The sequence below is a fragment of the Schistocerca gregaria genome, chromosome 2, assembly GCF_023897955.1.
Source record: "Schistocerca gregaria isolate iqSchGreg1 chromosome 2, iqSchGreg1.2, whole genome shotgun sequence".
Lineage (NCBI taxonomy): Eukaryota > Metazoa > Arthropoda > Insecta > Orthoptera > Acrididae > Schistocerca > Schistocerca gregaria.
This window is the reverse complement of record NC_064921.1, coordinates 1,002,377,350-1,002,394,699: the sequence shown is the minus strand read 5'-3', so window position 1 is coordinate 1,002,394,699 and position 17,350 is coordinate 1,002,377,350. Positions and strand designations below refer to the sequence as shown.

Sequence of the window (17,350 nt, the reverse complement as noted above, 5' to 3'; positions counted from 1 at the left end):
TCTTTCTGCAGGCTTTCTACAAAGACCATTCTACTAGTACATCTTTCTTGATCTCTGAGCTTAGCTCAGAGCTTCAGCTGACATCCATTTAGTTTGAAGTCTCATGTAATGACTTCATGATATTTTGTTCTTGCTTACAGGAGCTGGGTTCATCACCCTCGAAAGAGGAAACGACCCTTGTTGCACCGCTATCTGTTCAGCCAACAAGAAAAAATAAATCATCGTCATTAAATATGTCTTCATTAAGGAGATTATAACAGAAACTACGGGGGAGCATAGGAAGGCGCAATAAACTCTCGCAGCGTGGACGCTGCTCTTGGGTAATGATGGTTGATATTTGGTGCTATAAATATACCTACTTACTTACTTACTTACTTACTGCTCATACCGGACTCGAGAGTCCATTACCACAGCAAGAAATGTTGCTGATTCTTGATGATACGATTTTTAGTATGCTATAAGTATACTAAAAATCGTAATTGTGTGAGAACGAAAATTCACTTGAGAAAACAATAAACTTATAAGACATAATTGCTCTCCTGTACATACAGTATCATACCTTTCACAACTAATAATTCCTCAGGGAGGGCAGAACGGTAGGTTTGGGAAGGTTAAAAAGGAAGGTCAGCTCACTCAGTAATTACGTCTCGTAAATTTATAAAAATCATAATTGTAATGTTCTATAGAATAGTATTATAGTGTTTTTCAGTGAAAGACAATTCTTCATAAAATAGAAGGATGCATGTTATTGTATTGTCTGATATCAGCACATGTTCCTTATTTCTCTCTTAAGTTTCCGTCGAATCAAATCTTTTGTATGCAAAGTTAATACATTTGAATGAGTGTGCACATGTATTGTCAGTTTCTTCTTTGCACTGAAAACTACAGAGCAGTTCCAATAAGGCACAAATATTGTGATGGAATGAGTGGCTGTTAAAAAAAATTGAGCATCTGTGTCCCATTCTGTGACTCTTATGAAGATAAGATTCTAAAACTCATTTTTTTTTTTCCAGGCATGTTTAACACATCATATGTGTTGTACTAACCAAGTTGTTCCGTATTCCAGGCACTCAGATCATTACCTTATATGTATTGATTTAGTTCATCTGATCTCACTTTTTATGGGGGCAAGTACTTGAGTTTGTCTCAATGATGCAAACAGTTGTACTCTGTCAGGCTTCCACATGAGTACACATTCCGATGCTGAGTGAAACATTTATCTGGGAAACAACGTCTAGGCTGTGGCTAATCAATTTCCCTGTTGTTTTATTTGTAACATTGGCAGATAGAAACTGTATTTGACTAGCTCATTGTGACTATGGCATTCAATAAGCCACATGTTCATCCGTATGGTGAAATAAGAGCTTCAGCGAACTGGACCACTCTTGACTGGTTTAGGTTCGCGGCGGTGGATTGCCATTCATATATGACAGTGAATGGATATGCTAAATCACTCATCATACGAATAGGAAATGGTTTCATGGGGATTTTGAGTTTTCTTCTTTCTTTCTTTCTTTCTTCTTCTTCTTCTTCTTCTTCTTCTTCTTCTTCTTCTTCTTCTTCTTGGATTTTAGGCTGTATTAAGATTTGTCCAGATAATGTGGCTGTCTGTCGGAATTGGCCTTTATTTCCGTAGCTATGGTTATCATGGTGATAACTTTTTTGTACTAACATCCAACAAGAAAACATATCTTCTTAGGACATATTTAGGTTGAAGACTGCATGTTAAAAAAATTATAAGCTTTTCTGACATGAAATCTTATGGAGTAAAAGGAATGGTGTAGGTGGTAAAACACACTTCAAATTGGATTTTGCTAGTGAAAACGGCCACATTACCTGAAGCTGCAGAATTTTGAATGAGTTACAGAGCATCCAGTTGCGAGGAAGGTGCACAGCACTTTTAATTTTACAAAAGGGCTTGTAGAAAGTGTGTTCTTCAAATAGACTCTTATGTTAACCAAATTTTCTACCTATGAACCAAATTTTCTACCTATGAACCGAATTTTTAAGGTATTTTAAGTGTTAACAATTTAAGCACTTTACTCTGCTACCTAAGACCTGGAAAACACACAAATTGTGACAGAGGCACCTATGAACTTTTCATCTTATCTGCTGCAATCGAACTACATTCTCTGGAATAATGGTTGTCATATTTATCTGTAGTAGCGGGAGATCTAGTAAATCAACTTGCTGAAGTGTATCCGTCCTGTATAGTGAAGTAGTGAATGTATATGACACACAACAGCCTACTTACTTTTCAACATTGTTTGCCGTTAGAGAGAGGAAAATAGCACAAAAAATAGTGTTTTCTGATGGAAAGAGGTGATAAGTTAAAAACATGCAGTTCCAAAAAATACATTACCTAAAATAGAGGGCACCTCTCTCAGGCATCGAAGGAAGTCTAAGTTGTTGTTGTCGTTGTTGTTGTTGTTGTTGTTGTGGTGGTGGTGGTGGTGGTGGTGGTGGTGGTCTTCAGTCCAGAGACAAGTTAATGCAGCTCTCCATGCTACTCTGTCCTGTGCAAGCCTCTTCATCTCCGAGTAATTACTGCAACCTACATCCTTCTGAATCTGCTTAATGTATTCATCTCTTGGTCTACCTCTACTATTTTTACCCTCCAGAATACCCTCCAATACTAAATTGGTGATCCCTTTATGCTTCAGGACATGGTCTACCAACTGGTCCATTCTTTTAGTCAGATTGTGCCACAATTCCCTCATCCACCCAATTATCTTCAGTTCCTCCTCATTACTTAGGTGATCTACCAATCTAATCTTCAGCAGTCTTCTGTAGCACTACATTTTGAAAGCTTCTGTTCTCTTCCTGTCTAAACTATTTATCGTCCATGTCTCACTTCCATACATTGCTACGTTTTTGTTGCCATAGCCACTCCACATTTTATATTCTCTCTACTTTGAACATCGTCAGATGAATTTTGCTGTTTGGGGAGCAAAATAACTACCACTTCAAGTGTCTCATTTCCTAATGTAATACCCTCAGCATCATCTGACTTCATTCAACTACATTCCATTATTGTCGTTTTGGTTTTGTTGTTGTTCATCTTATATCCTCCTTCCAAGACACTGTCGATTCTATTCACCTCCTTTCCCAGGTCCTTTGCTGTCTCTGAAAGAATTACAATCTCATTGGCAAACCTCAAAGTTCCTGCTCCAAATTTTTCTTTTGTTTCCTTTACTGCTTGCTCAATATATAGATTGAATAACATCAGGGATAGGCTACAACCCCGTCTCACTCTCTTCTCAACCATTGCTTCCCTTTCATGCCCCTCTACCCTATAACTGCCATCTGGTTTCTGTATAAATTGTAAATAGCCTTTTGCTACCTGTACTTTAACTCTGCCACCTTCAGAATTTGAAAGAGAGTATTCCAGTCAACATTGCCAAAAACTTTTTCCAAGTCTACAAATGCTATAAATGCAGGTTTTCCTTTCCTTAACCTATCTTCTAAGATACGTTGTAGGGTCAGTATTGCCTCACGTGTTCCAACATTTCTACGGAATCCAAACTAATCTTCCCCAAGTTCAGCTTCTACCAGTTTTTCCATTCATCTTTAAATGATTCGTGCTAGTATTTTGCAGCCATGACTGATTAAACTGATAGTTCAGTAATTTTCACACCTGTCGACCCTTGCTTTCTTCGGGCTTGGAATTATTATATTCGTCTTGAAGTCTGGGGGTATTTCCAATGTCTCATACATCTTGATCACCAGATGGAATAGTTCTGTCATGGCTGGCTCTCCAAAGGCTATCAATAGTTCTAATGGAACATTCTCTTTCCCGTTGTTCTCTCTCTCTCTCTCTCTTAGGTCTTTCAGTGCTCTGTCAAATTCTTCATGCAGGATCATGTCTCCCATGCATCTTCATCTACGTCCTCTTCCATTTCCATGATATTGCCCTCAAGTACATTACCCTTGTATGGACCCTCTATGTACTGCTTCCCTCTTTCTGCTTTCCCGTCTTTGCTTAGGCTTGGTTTTCCATCTGAGCTCTTAATATTCATACAGGTGCTTCTCTTTTCACCAAAAGTCTCATTAATTTTCCTGTAGGCAGTGTCTATCGTACCCCTAGTGATGTATGCATCTACTTCCTTACATTTGTCCTCTAACCGTCCTTGCTTAGCCATTTTGCACTTATTGTCAATCTCATTTTTAAGATGTTTGTATTCCTTTTTGCCTGCTTCATATACTGCATTTTTATATTTTCTCTGTTCTTCTATTCAATTCAATCTCTATTCTGTTACCCAAAGATTTCTACTAGCCCTCGCCTTTTTACCTACTCGATCCTCTGTAGCCTTCACTATTTCATCTCTCAAAGCTACCCATTCTTCTTCTATTGTATTTCTTTCCCCCATTCTTGTCAATCATTATCTGATGTTCTCTCTGAAACTCTCTACACCTCAGTTTTTTTCTGTTTATCCAGGTCTCATCTCCCCAAATTCCTACCCTTTTGCAGGTGTTTCAGTTTTAATCTACTGTTCATAACCAATAGATTGTGGTCAGAGTCCACATCTGCCCCTGGAAATGTCTTACAATTTAAAACCTGTTTCCTAAAACTCTGTCTTGCTATTATATAATGTACCTGAAATCTTCCAGTGTCTCCAGGCATCTTCCATAAATACAACCTTCTTTCATGATTCTTAAACCAAGTGCTAGCTATGATTACATTATGCTCTATGCAAAATTCTACTATTTCATTCCTTACCCCTAGTCCATATTCACCTGCTACGTCTCTTTCCCTACTATCAAATTCCAGCTCCCCGTGACTATTAAATTTTCATCTCCTGTAACTATCTGAATAATTTCTTTTATCGCATCATACATTTCTTCAATCTCTTCATCATCTGCGGAGCTAGTTTGTGTATAAACTTTTACTGCTGTTGTAGGTGTATGCTTTGTGTCTATCTTGGCTACAATAATGCATTCACTGTGCTGTTCATAGTAGCTTATCCATGCTCCTATTTTTTAATTCATTATTAAACATACTCGTGCATTACCCCTATATGATTTTATATTTATAACCCTGTATTCACGTGACCAGAAGTCCTGTTCCTCCTGCCACTGAACTTCACTAATTCCTACTATGTCTAATTTTAACCTATCCATTTCCCCATTTAAATTTTCTAACCTACCTGCCCGATTACAGGATCTGACATTCCACACTTCGATCCCTAGAACCAGTTTCATTTCTCCTGATAACGATGACCTCGTGAGTTGTCCCCACCCGGAGATCTGAATGGCGAACTATTTTACCTCTGGAATATTTTACCCAAGAGGATGCCATCATCATTTAACCATACAGTAAAGCTGCATGCCTTTGGGAAAAATGACGGCCATAGTTTCCCTTTGCTTTCAGCCGTTTGCAGTACCAGAACAGCAAGGCCGTTTTGGTTAATGTTGCAAGGTCAGGTCAGTAAATCATCCAGACTGTTGCCCCTGCAACTACTGAAAAGGCTCCTGCCCCTCTTCAGGAACCACGCGTTTGTCTGGCCTCTCAACAGATACCCCTCCGTTGTGGTTGGACCTACGGTACGGCCATCTGTATCGCTGAGGCACGCAAGGCTCCCCACCAACGGCAATGTCTATGGTTCATACTTGCAATAAAATCTAAACTAATGCATAATGGAATGTAAATTTTTTTAAATTTTTAGTGAATGCTGCTGGCTACAGTAATATGTCCAATACACATTGTCAAAGAACATATTTTCAGAGAAAAAATTATTTTTAATAAGGGGGTATAGCAAAAAAATTAAAACTTTGATTTCAGTTTACTCTGAGACCCATCAAATGATGATATACTCAAAAATTTCAGGTATATATGGAATCTCTGTAGTTGCCTTAACAGAAACATCATAAAGGATTACAAATTTTTTTATTTCACTAAGGAAAAAAATAAAAAAGAACATAACATTACAAAAAAAATTGTTTTGCTCTGAATGTGTTCTCAGTTCTTCAGTCATAAATCACTGACAAATGTGAGGTTGCAGTTATGACTACTTGCACACGTGCTGACCAACACATGAAGGATGCAGTCCTTTCTTGCAACAAACACACACTTTTCGTGAATGCCTCTTCTTATCCTTCGTAGAACAAACACTACAGTAGTGTCCTTTCTCCCCAGAAGAGTCTCTACACCATATACTGTTGGAGCAGGTACATTTATATCTATTGCACTTGTGGTTGCAGTCTTTGGCTGAAACCACTGTTGAGAAAGTTTGCAAATGACTATGCTATTAAACTTCAGCCATGTCAGTGGTTTGTCGCTGGGGTTTAGGCTTTCCTTATACAAAACATATTCATTCAGCAACATCCTGGCAATTATGCTGAACACTGCCTTCTTCCACATCTTGACAGTCCTCCTCTCATCTAAATAGCAGCATGCCATCATATCAGATGAGTCAATGCCACCCATATACTTACTATATTCGAAAATAACATCTGGCTTCTTGACTGACTGTCTATTGTGCATTGTCTTTCCTGATGATGTAGCAGAGGATGATGTACTCACAAGGAGGACTGGATTTCTCTGTGACTTCGTCTGTCTGAAGCCACAGAGAAGTATAAAAGGTTTCTTGAAAAACTTTAGCTGACCTACAGCATAATTCGACAGAAGACCATGTGGCAGGAATTTTCTGCTTCTTCTAGTTGTTCCCGTTAGATAAGTGCCGACTGAATACAGCTTTTCTGCCAGAGGAATAGATGTAAAAAAGTTATCGCAAAACACATGGTAACCGTTTTGCATGTAGCTCCCAAGAGCTAGTAGTTTAATGACGACTACATATCCCAGGCCATTCGCTTTTATTTCGTTTTTGTCGTCATCACTTTTTGCACCACAGTATGCATAAAAGCCTAGGCAGTAATTTACTACTGAATCTCACAGCATCCAAAATTTGACTCCCCATCTGTGATGATGTTTATTGGGGAGGTACTGGATTATCTGTGAGTGCGCCTTTGTCACAACAAGACTTTCATCAACCCTCAGTTGCTGGTGTGGAGTGTAGTAGCGACATAAAACATTGTTGGCAATATCCACCAACACTTGAAATGTGGCTGTTGAATCATATAATGGGTGATCAGGAGTGTGAAGTTCCGAATTGTCTACAAAATGTAACAACCACAGCAACAACTGAAACCTGTTGCATGAAAACATTTGTGAAAACCACAGTATCAACAAGTTTGCATCAGTTGACCAATAACTAAAAATCGTCAGTTTTTTTATCAGTCCCATATTCAAAATCACTGCTATAAAGGCCCTCATTTCTGCTACAGTTGTTGGTTGTCACTGTTTGATTCACGAATTTGGCGATAAATGCATTGACTTAATCACCTGGCGAGCTTATCTGTTCGTTTGTCACCATAATCATAAGAAGGTGCAGCGAGAACAACAAATTGAAAAAATCAATTGGTGTGGCATTTGCTGGTATATGTTTTGGGCTTGGTACTTCTGCATACACAAAGCTTGGAGGGGCCGGATTATCTGATGCCTCATCCATCATTTCAACAAAAGTATTTGCACTTTCATTCAGTTGTGTTTGGTCGTCGTCGTCATTTGTTGTCGCACAATAGTCACTTGAAGAAAACGACGAGTTCTCTTCTCCATCGGATATCTCATAATCTTATTCACTTTCTGCAAATCCTGCAAATTCGTCTTCACTTCCACTACTTATCATATTATTATCTAAATGACTCGTATCAAACCGCAACTTCTTACTTGACGAGGCCATGCTGCCGCAAAATACTCGGTAAATAAACACCACCAGGTAAGTTTATTTTACTCGAAATATTGCACTGACAATCAAAAACAAGATCGATATGCTGTGCCTTCGACCTTCCTTCTGTGTCTTGGCTAGGAAATACTAACAACTTTGCCTTCAAGTGCGGAAAAATGAATGAAAAGAGCATCACAATCAAATCATTACTGGCATTTTTCGCCGAAAATGTGGATCACGATCAGATCGTATTTGGCACTAAAAGGGTTAAATTGTGCCCAATGGGAAGTTACTGTTGAGCTCCATTTCAGAGACCACTTCCCGGACTGCATCCATTTCCCTTAGAGGACAGACCAGTGCCGCTGCTTAGTCCAGGTCACGTGTTTAGAATTACAAAGATACAAATACCAACAATCTATAAAGAACCTCACAGTTATTCACGTCGTGAGGGCCAACACACAACTAACAATTGAAGAGGGTAACAACAGGTTGTGATCGTTTGTGGGCTCAGCAACCATTCCACTAGCTCTGCACAAGTATGGGAGATCATTAGGAGCATTTGTGGCAGATACAATTGGCCGCCCATAACACATGTTCTAAGGCAGTAATGATGCTTCTTGGATCACGGCAGAGCATTTCAGTAAAACCATCTTTACTGCCTGCTTCGATTTGGTGTTAAATTGACCTTGAAGTAACCACCAACCAGTCCGGACACTACAGACTAGGCAGTTTCTTAGTCACAGTATATTCAGGATCTGTTGATAGACTATTGGCAGCATCATGCCGCTGTAGGTAGCCCTCTATATCTATACTCCTGCATACACTGTAATTTTTCCTCTACCTTTTTCCATTTTAGATTTTGCAAAGGAAGACTGACTGTTGATAAGCCTCATGCAAGATGTAATTTCTGTAATTCTTACACTGTGCTCATTTTATGATACATAGGTGGTAGAAAGTAATGTATTAACTAACTACCGTAGAACATACACTTCCGAAATTTTGACAGTAGTACCTGCCACTACTTACACACCTGCATTTGTGACAAAAACCCACTGCTCTTCTTGAGATCTTCTATTTCCTTTATTAATCTTAATTGGTAAGGATTCGGGATGGATGAGCAGTACTGAAGAATTGATCAAATTGAGTGTTGTGTAATCCATTTTTTTGATGAATGGGTTATATTTTCTTAGGAATCTTTCAGTGGATGTTATGGCATCATTTGCTTTCCCTACAGCAAGGTTTATGTGGCAGCTGCACATTGGGTCATTTCAGATGTGTACTCTATGTATTTAATGGTTGTTTCTGTTTCCACTGATTAACCAGGATTAGTGTAATGCTGCATTTCATAATTTTACTAAATACGCCAGTATCATCCATGAAGAGCTTTGTGCATTGTCTGACATTTAATGAAACTGTACGGATCCAGAGACCTTTTCAGGTCTCATAAGTCTGTGTTGTATATATGCAGACTGAAATGAAATGACAAATGAAAAATTGCACTAAGGCTGCAATTCAAACCTGGGTGTTCTGCCCATGAGGAATTCCCGAATCTAAGCCGCACCTGAAATTTGAGACTCGAAATTCAAGGGGAGAGATAAGTTTTAGGCCACACCTCCAAATCGAAACAAAGTTGGTCCATTGCAATATGAGACACAATTTAGGTCTATTGAATGACGATACAGCTACAGTAGTTTGGTTTGAATCTTAAGCTTTACCAGGTAGCCATTGCTTTGCTTCAGGCGCTCCGTCCGTATTTATACGGGTACCCTTCGTTTTTCACCTGCTTCGTCTGATTTGAATCGATTGCTTATTTTACTTTGATCTAATAAGTGCCAATTTCTTTGTTATAGGTATTTACGTCACTCTAAGCTGAAAATGCATTACTGTACTGTGTCATGCATTGTTTGTCGCATTCTGATAATGAATGTTTACGGCCTGCCGGCGCTCATGGCATGGATTGCTTTTGTGTGCTCTACCGCCGCTTAACAATAAATAAAAAAAGGGAGGAATTGTCTCATTAGCGAAACAATGGCCAGAGACTGCTATTTGTTGTTAGTTACACTGCTGCTTTCTTTAATTATGATAAACAAGAACCAAATAATAGACTACGTATGATAGAAGATGTTCTGAATGAGAGTTGAGCTAAAATTTTTCTTCATTTGAAAATCTTTGCAGATGCTTCTTTTGTACGTTACATTCTGCACAGAAATTAGTCATCTTAGATTTAAAAATCTAGTCAATTGCCGTGCTTCATTTCTGACTGTGTCACTATTAGGCTTAAGAATAATATGAATATAAACAAGAAATGATATGTATATTCTTCCGCGTTTGCTGTTGTCTCGCACTAGTTTCGTAGTTTATTAGGCAGATAGGATTTAAATGAGATAGCAGCAAACACGAAAGAATACATGGCAAAATGTTTATATTCGCATTATTCTTATGGTGAAGAGAATACTGCATGTGATTCACAATTCATAGACGTACCTTCTCACAGGTAGGAAAAAATTCAGAACGAAGAGTTGACCATATTGACAAACATCCCAAACAGTCCTGCCAGTCGAATTTTCGTAGTACATCGAAATGCTGCTCCATTCGAAGATAAACAATGCAGAATTTGTATTTACTTTGTTGGATAATTTATGAAAATGCAGTGGTCGAAACTCGGGGCAGAGAAAAAAAAGCTCGTCTTCCACCTTTTTTAAAATTTATCTACTGACGCAAAGGTTTTGGCGCCAGTATTTATGTTTGTGCCTGCAAGGCATGCCTGTGTAGCACTACATATATTCGACGGCAGAAGTTCATTGTGGCGGCACCTACCAACATTTTTCAGAGCTTCCGCTTACTTTGCACTCGATTCTAAGCCGCAGGTGGTTTTTTGGATTACAAAAACCGAAAAAAAGTGCGGCTTAGATTTGAGTAAATATGGTATATTTAGTTACAGACATTCATTGAAATCTGTCTGTGTGTGTGTGTGTGTGTGTGTGTGTGTGTGTGTGTGTGTGTGTGTGTGTTTTAATTGCTATTAATAATTGTATTTTTGTTCATAGGTTGAGAACCAAGTTGCAGATGGTGATGGGGATGTGCAGTTATAGTGCAGCACAATAAAAATTCCTGAAGGTTCACTCGTACGTGCTGGAGTGAAAACATAATAGAAGCCTTGTAGTTTTACAAGTTCTTGTCTCTGTACCTGCATTGCAACTGTCCTATGCTCTTCCGTGTATTCTTTTTATGTTTGTGATTCGTATTTGAAATATTTATAAGTCACTTTATACCTGAAAGTCTAAATAAGACAAATACTGAAGCTGCACTGCACACAGTGCTGAGTTGAGTAAATTTGAATTTCAGAAGAAACTCATTTATACAGTACAAGTGATTCAAGTAAAACACTTTACGCTTAGTAAACACCAGATATTTCTGCAATGAATGGCATAATAATTTATTAATAATACTGGGTATCCTATGTCCACTAATTTTAAAAATTGATTTGCTAATTGTATTATACATTGTTCACTATCAGTTTATATTTAATACCAGAGGCAACAAAATTTTTACCTTTCAATGGTTCGTACATAACAGAAATTAGGTTTACAATGAGTTGATCATATTTCTAGTTTTTAATGTAGCGCTAAATTTTTATGATATTTATTGCTAAACAATCAAAAGATAATGGAATTTTGAGTGTTCCTCATGTTACTTTTCATTTTTCGTATTTCTTCATTATATCGGTTCATATGTAGTGCTAATGCTTCATTAATATCTGTGACCATTAGTTCCACCCCGTACTGGAACAGCAGACTGAGATGTCAGGATAGCTTCGGTATCTGTTAATAGTTGACTGTTGTGCGTTGCTGTTTGCAGTACAATGTCTGTGGATGTCTTTGTACTTTTGAATGTACATGTTGTGAGACACAGAAGTCGAATGTTTATATTTAATGCATTTTTGCATTTCTGTGCCAGTAATATTTTGAAATATTTAGCAAGAAACAGCATAGATGTTTGATACAAATGTGCTCTTAATGTATAGAAATGTAAAAAAATGTATAAATTTTTTTGTTGTTATAGATTTTATATGTTAAACAGGTCTGTAATTTGTGCTTTTTCTTCCTCTATTAGGCGACATTTTTGAAAGCCTAAAGTGCTTACTGTACATGGCACTTGTAAATATGTTCTGCCAAGCATTTTCACAGGCTGGTACTGTCTTGATGACCTGTTTGAAACTAATCTCTGTAACGATCTAGTGTGATCTTAAATACTGGTGTAAGTCTTCAGAGTCTGTCCTGCAGCATGTAATATACACTCTTTTTTTTTTTTTTAGTTACACTGGACCATCGTGCCATGTACATGGAAGGACCCCCCTCCCCCAAAAAACATGTTTATATTGGTACAAAAAACTGTATACCAGTGAAGTGACATTAAAAACTAAGTATTTATAACATATTGAATTAAAGATCTTTTCTTTTTTAAAAGAAGGAAGAAGAAAAAGAGGGGGAGAGAGAGAGAGAGAGAGAGAGAGAGAGAGAGAGAGATGATAGTAACACGTGTTTCTGTAATAAAACACCTGCAACCCTCTTGAATTGGGCAGCATGATGGTGGTGTTCTGTCAGTAGTGTATGATATACTTCATGTGAACCCTGCATATACTTGCTTTTTTCTGTACTATCATGTAGTTTTCTGCCACATACATCATGAGATGTTAATGTATCTTACTTATCATAGAGATTGTTTGATCTTAAGTTGCACAGAACTATTTCTCTGAGTTACCCACTACTTTGAGTAGAGGCTATTTACACTGAGGTAGCCATTTGGGTAGGATACAAAACACCATGCAACAGACTTATAATGCTTTAGTCCACTAAAAGGTTTGTAATTTTTTTCTGTTGTGAATGTTGTAACTATGTGAACTGTATGTTAAACTAAGCTCATATATAATTAAATTCTAGTCACCCGTAGTCATGCATGTTTTCGAGCATTTATATTGGGATAAGTTGTAGGCTAATATCTTTGTTAATTAAACCACCTTGGACTCTAATTTCGGTTGCATCTTTAACCACACAATGTGGGCAGGAGGTAGATTACCAAAGTACCTAGGTTTTGTTGTAATACGTAGTATAACTAGTTTTTATACTATGATTGCCCTAGGCTGTTTTGACAGTCTGGCGTATTCAGTGCAGCATCTGTGTTCATGATGCAAACCTGTAGCATGCATCCAATTTATCTACAGTTATCACCTGAAAAGTCAGCAGGATCTTGGAGCAACATAAAATCAGATGGGTATTTTACTACCCCTACCCCCACCAGATTTTGACACTGCTAAATTCCGTAAAGCATGATCAAGGCCTTCGCAAACCCAGGCTCTAACAAATCTTCTTCCAGTGCAGCACAGCATACATTGGGGAAACAGTACACAAGATAGAAGAGAGGCTTTATGGGCATAGATATCACACAGAGTTATGCGAGGCCACCAGATTAGATGTGGTTGGGTGTAGTATAGAATTTGGCTGTACTATAGATTACAACAAAACCAAGATACTTAGGCAGTCCTCCTGCTCCAAGGACTGAGTGCTTAAAAGAGGCCACTTAAATCAGGGTCCAAGGCAGTCTAATTAACAAAGATGCTGACACATGACTCAGTCAGGTGTGAAACTTTGCATTGATCCAAGAAAAAGCTAAGTGTTCCTGCACTGTCAGGTCTGCACCTGGTGGCATTAGTGCAGAACTGGGAACGGTTTCCACACCCACACCATCAGCTGCATTAACTACAACAGGAGTGGAGTGATGTGGAGGGTAACAACCAATGTATGTAGTATGCTGACCCAAGCAGAACAGAAGTCAGTGTGGGATCCGCACCAGGTAGGGTTGATAGAAGAGATAGAGAAGATCCAACGGAGAGCAGCGCGCTTCGTTACAGGATCATTTAGTAATTGCGAAAGCGTTACGGAGATGATAGATAAACTCCAGTGGAAGACTCTGCAGGAGAGAGGCTCAGTAGCTCGGTACGGGCTTTTGTTAAAGTTTCGAGAACATACCTTCACCGAAGAGTCAAGCAGTATATTGTTCCCTCCTACGTATATCTCGCGAAGAGACCATGAGGATAAAATCAGAGAGATTAGAGCCCACACAGAAGCATACCGACAATCCTTCTTTCCACGTACAATACGAGACTGGAATAGAGGGGAGAACCGATAGAGGTACTCAGGGTACCCTCCGCCACACACCGTCAGGTGGCTTGCGGAGTATGGATGTAGATGTAGATCTGAAGATGGCGACAAGTCCATTTGCTGAAATTTCATGGAGAACTTACAGTGTGACCCAGGCAGACACCTAAGAATTCTGCTTCTCATTTACTGCATTGTTGCAGCTGATGCATCCATTCCAAAAAGAACTTATTCAGCTGTTGTACAAGTTGCCACTTCTGCAATCTTTTGGTGGTTAGCTGGAGGACTGTACGTTCAAGATGTGCACAAAGGGCTGCTCAGTGAGAAAATGAAGTAGTCTATCAGAAAGCATACATAACCTTTAAGCATGCTTCTATTTGATTTAGCACCATCTGAGATCAAAAAGTTAACTACACTGCAACCTATAGAATCAGAGCAGGAAAACAAATTATGTTCATTATGTGCACTTACAAATTTAGTGCCATTGCCATTGTACAAGTTGAGTAGGCTTTCCTATCCTCACAACAAGTCTACTGAGAGCTAAATCAGTAACTCATTCTGGGCGGATGGCCTTGGTTGCCATACAAACTAATAAAACCTTGGTGGTAGGTTAAAACTTTGGCTGCAGTGGACACGTATACGCTGTCACTTGGGTTTTCTTACAGTGCTAAGAATGTCTGTCTGTATCGTAGCTGCCAACACCTCACTATTGCGAATGAGTTACTTTTAGTATCTCAGGGGATAAAATAGTTTTGAGTAATATCATACAACATATGTGCCTCATTGTGTGTAGTAATTTGCAAAGTAACACTCTTCGATATCTTGAATTATTTATGAGATGATGATTCTTCTGGCCACATGATTTGTGTTGCGCAAGGACATGAATGGGTGCGTTGCACGTGAACCTCCATTGGACCCCACCTTCCAGCAGCCGTTTTCTGTGACATGACTGCTATTTCATAGTAACAGACACTATTAGGTTCACGAGCATGTTTATCATCCCAATTATGAATAGGTTTAACTTTCAGTCAACAATAACTTCTTACAACCAATGACAAGAACACATTTTCATTATGGTTCTGAGTCAAATTAAGTTCTGTGGCGCAGGGGTACGGGAAATTTTGAATGTTACAGTTGGCAGCACTGTAGCACCAGCAGATGTTCGAAACTTTGCACAATTGATGTGAACGCATTGCCATTTAGTAATCATGGAGAATTGGACTGGTGCGGAACGTGCAGTAGCTGTGAGTGTGTTTTACAAAAATGGTGATAGCTCGAGTGCCGCGCAGAGAACATTTCGACAGCATTACCAACTTGAACAGCATGGACGTGACCCATCTGCGCATGCGATTACAACGTGGGTGCGTAATTTTGAAGAAGTAGGGTCTACCTTGAAAAAAGAAACCTCCAGGTGGCATTCCAACGGTACGTATCCCAGAGAACATTGCAGCTGCTAGAGCTGCAATCGAGAGAAGTCCTCGCCGCTCTGTTCGACAGCATGCATCTTCACTAGGGATTAAGCGACGAAGCTTACAAAGAATACTGCACCAATTAGACTTCCATCCCTATATGTTGCAGATTGTGCAACACTTACATGAACGGGACCCAGCGTCACGTATGGAGTTTAGTAGCCAGACATTGGCTAAAATCAACGAGGACGCAAATTTCCTTGGTAACTTATGGATATCAGACGAAGCCCATTTCCACCTGAACGGATTCGTGAACAAACAGAGTTTTCATTATTGGGCACAGTACAATCCTTGTGAGTTTCACCAGTGACCACTACATAGTGCCAAGGTCACAATATGGTGTGCTGTATCATGTCATAGTGTTATCGGCCCTTATTTTTTTTGAACGTGAGGATGGTAATGCAGTGACAGTGACATCCACTCGATATGTTGAAATGCTTCAAACATTCTTTACACCGAGACTGTATGAGCTAAATCTTAACATCGAAAACATATGGTTTCAGCAGGACAGAGCCACGTCACACACTGCTCGACAGTTGATGGCAGCAGTTCGTCAGTTGTTTGGAAGATGCATTATTTCACGTAACGGTGACATTGCGTGGCCTACGAGATCCCCTGATCTTAGTGTGTGCAACTTCTGCCTGTGGGGATATCTTAAAGGCAAGGTGTATCGTACATGTCCTGCAACAATCCATGAACTGAAGGAGAACATTGAAAACGAAATCACTGCCATTCCCCAAGATTTGCTACAGCGCGCATTCCAGAGTTTTCATAACAGGCTGTTAGAGTGTGAAAGCCGAATGGGAGCACATCTTTCCGATGTCATCTTTAAAAAGTAAAGACACACTTTTGGACATTTTGATTGTAAAGACCTATTGAATAATGGCATACTGAATACATTCACTTTCGTTAATAAATTACTGGTTTTATGAATTTATTCATGGAAATGACGTTATTTCGAAATTTCCCGTTTCCCTGCGCCACCCTGTACATAGATTGCCCTATTTACCAAGTCGCACAATCACAGAACTTTGTTATGGCTGGACCTCTGTGGCATGCCACACTAATTGGCAGATTCTGAGCCCTGGCCTGTTCTGATGTCATGAGCAGCCTTCTGTCATACCCAGAATATCTCCAACGTAAATCCCCAAACCAGGCTAAAATAACTTAATTTTCTTTGCCCTATAACTATTATTAGTCTTTCACAATTCGGTTCTCATCCTTGTATATATTTCTATAAACACAAACACGCACACATGATCTCACAATCTCAAATCAGCAGTAAGGGTGCATATCGCCAACTCCCATTGGCCATCATGCACCCTTACAGCTGCAGTGTATGAGCTAAAATCAACCATAGGCAAAGTTTATGCAATGCATTTCTACCTCTGCGTACTCTTTAAAATTGTATGTAATGTTTTACTTAATTTGATGTCATACTGTAGGTATGATGGATAGTGAAATGAAATTCTGTTTTTTACCAAGTGAATATATGAGATTATAAGATGTGCAAAAATCAGATTTTTTTCCTCCTAATAGTTTTTGAAAACCTGGATGATAAATTTTTCATATCAGCTGAAGTGCTGTGCCTCAGAACAGACACCAGCATTTGCCAATCAATAAGGCCATACCAGAAGTTGCCCTCAGCACAACATGCAGAGAGCACAGCTGTAGCAGTGAAAAAGGTTTAACCATCTTTCAGCATGCTGTGCAATAACAGCCACTCCACTTCACAGTGCTGGAAAGGGTGAGACTGATTCACTCTAGATGCTGGAAGTTGGCCCATAAATTGAACTACAGTCTTTTACTTCAACTTAAATTATTTTAAATAGTTCCCCAAACTGTCTTACTCCTGTTCGGAATTCCAGAACATTCCTTCATGGAGCAAACAGTGAAAGGTGTGACCCAGCATGCAGTAATTTTCATGTTCTTACATAGTGAGAATTTTTATCAAATGGAACTTCGGCAGTCTTATGGTTGGTTGATTCGTGGAGGAGACAAA

At 39.0% G+C, this 17,350-nt stretch overlaps 1 protein-coding gene across 5 annotated transcripts in view; it reads left to right on the top strand.

Moving 5' to 3' along the window:
• Positions 1 to 12,171, top strand: part of LOC126335502 (protein ECT2) — a 181,896-nt gene extending 169,725 nt beyond the window's left edge. For all 5 annotated transcript variants that reach the window (XM_049998840.1, XM_049998841.1, XM_049998839.1 and 2 more), the window contains 2 exons: positions 141 to 320; positions 10,772 to 12,171. In XM_049998840.1, coding sequence (XP_049854797.1) covers positions 141 to 257 — 117 coding nt within the window. In that variant the 3' untranslated portion in view covers positions 258 to 320; positions 10,772 to 12,171. The remainder of the gene's footprint in view (positions 1 to 140; positions 321 to 10,771) is intronic.
• Positions 12,172 to 17,350: the final 5,179 nt, after the last annotated feature.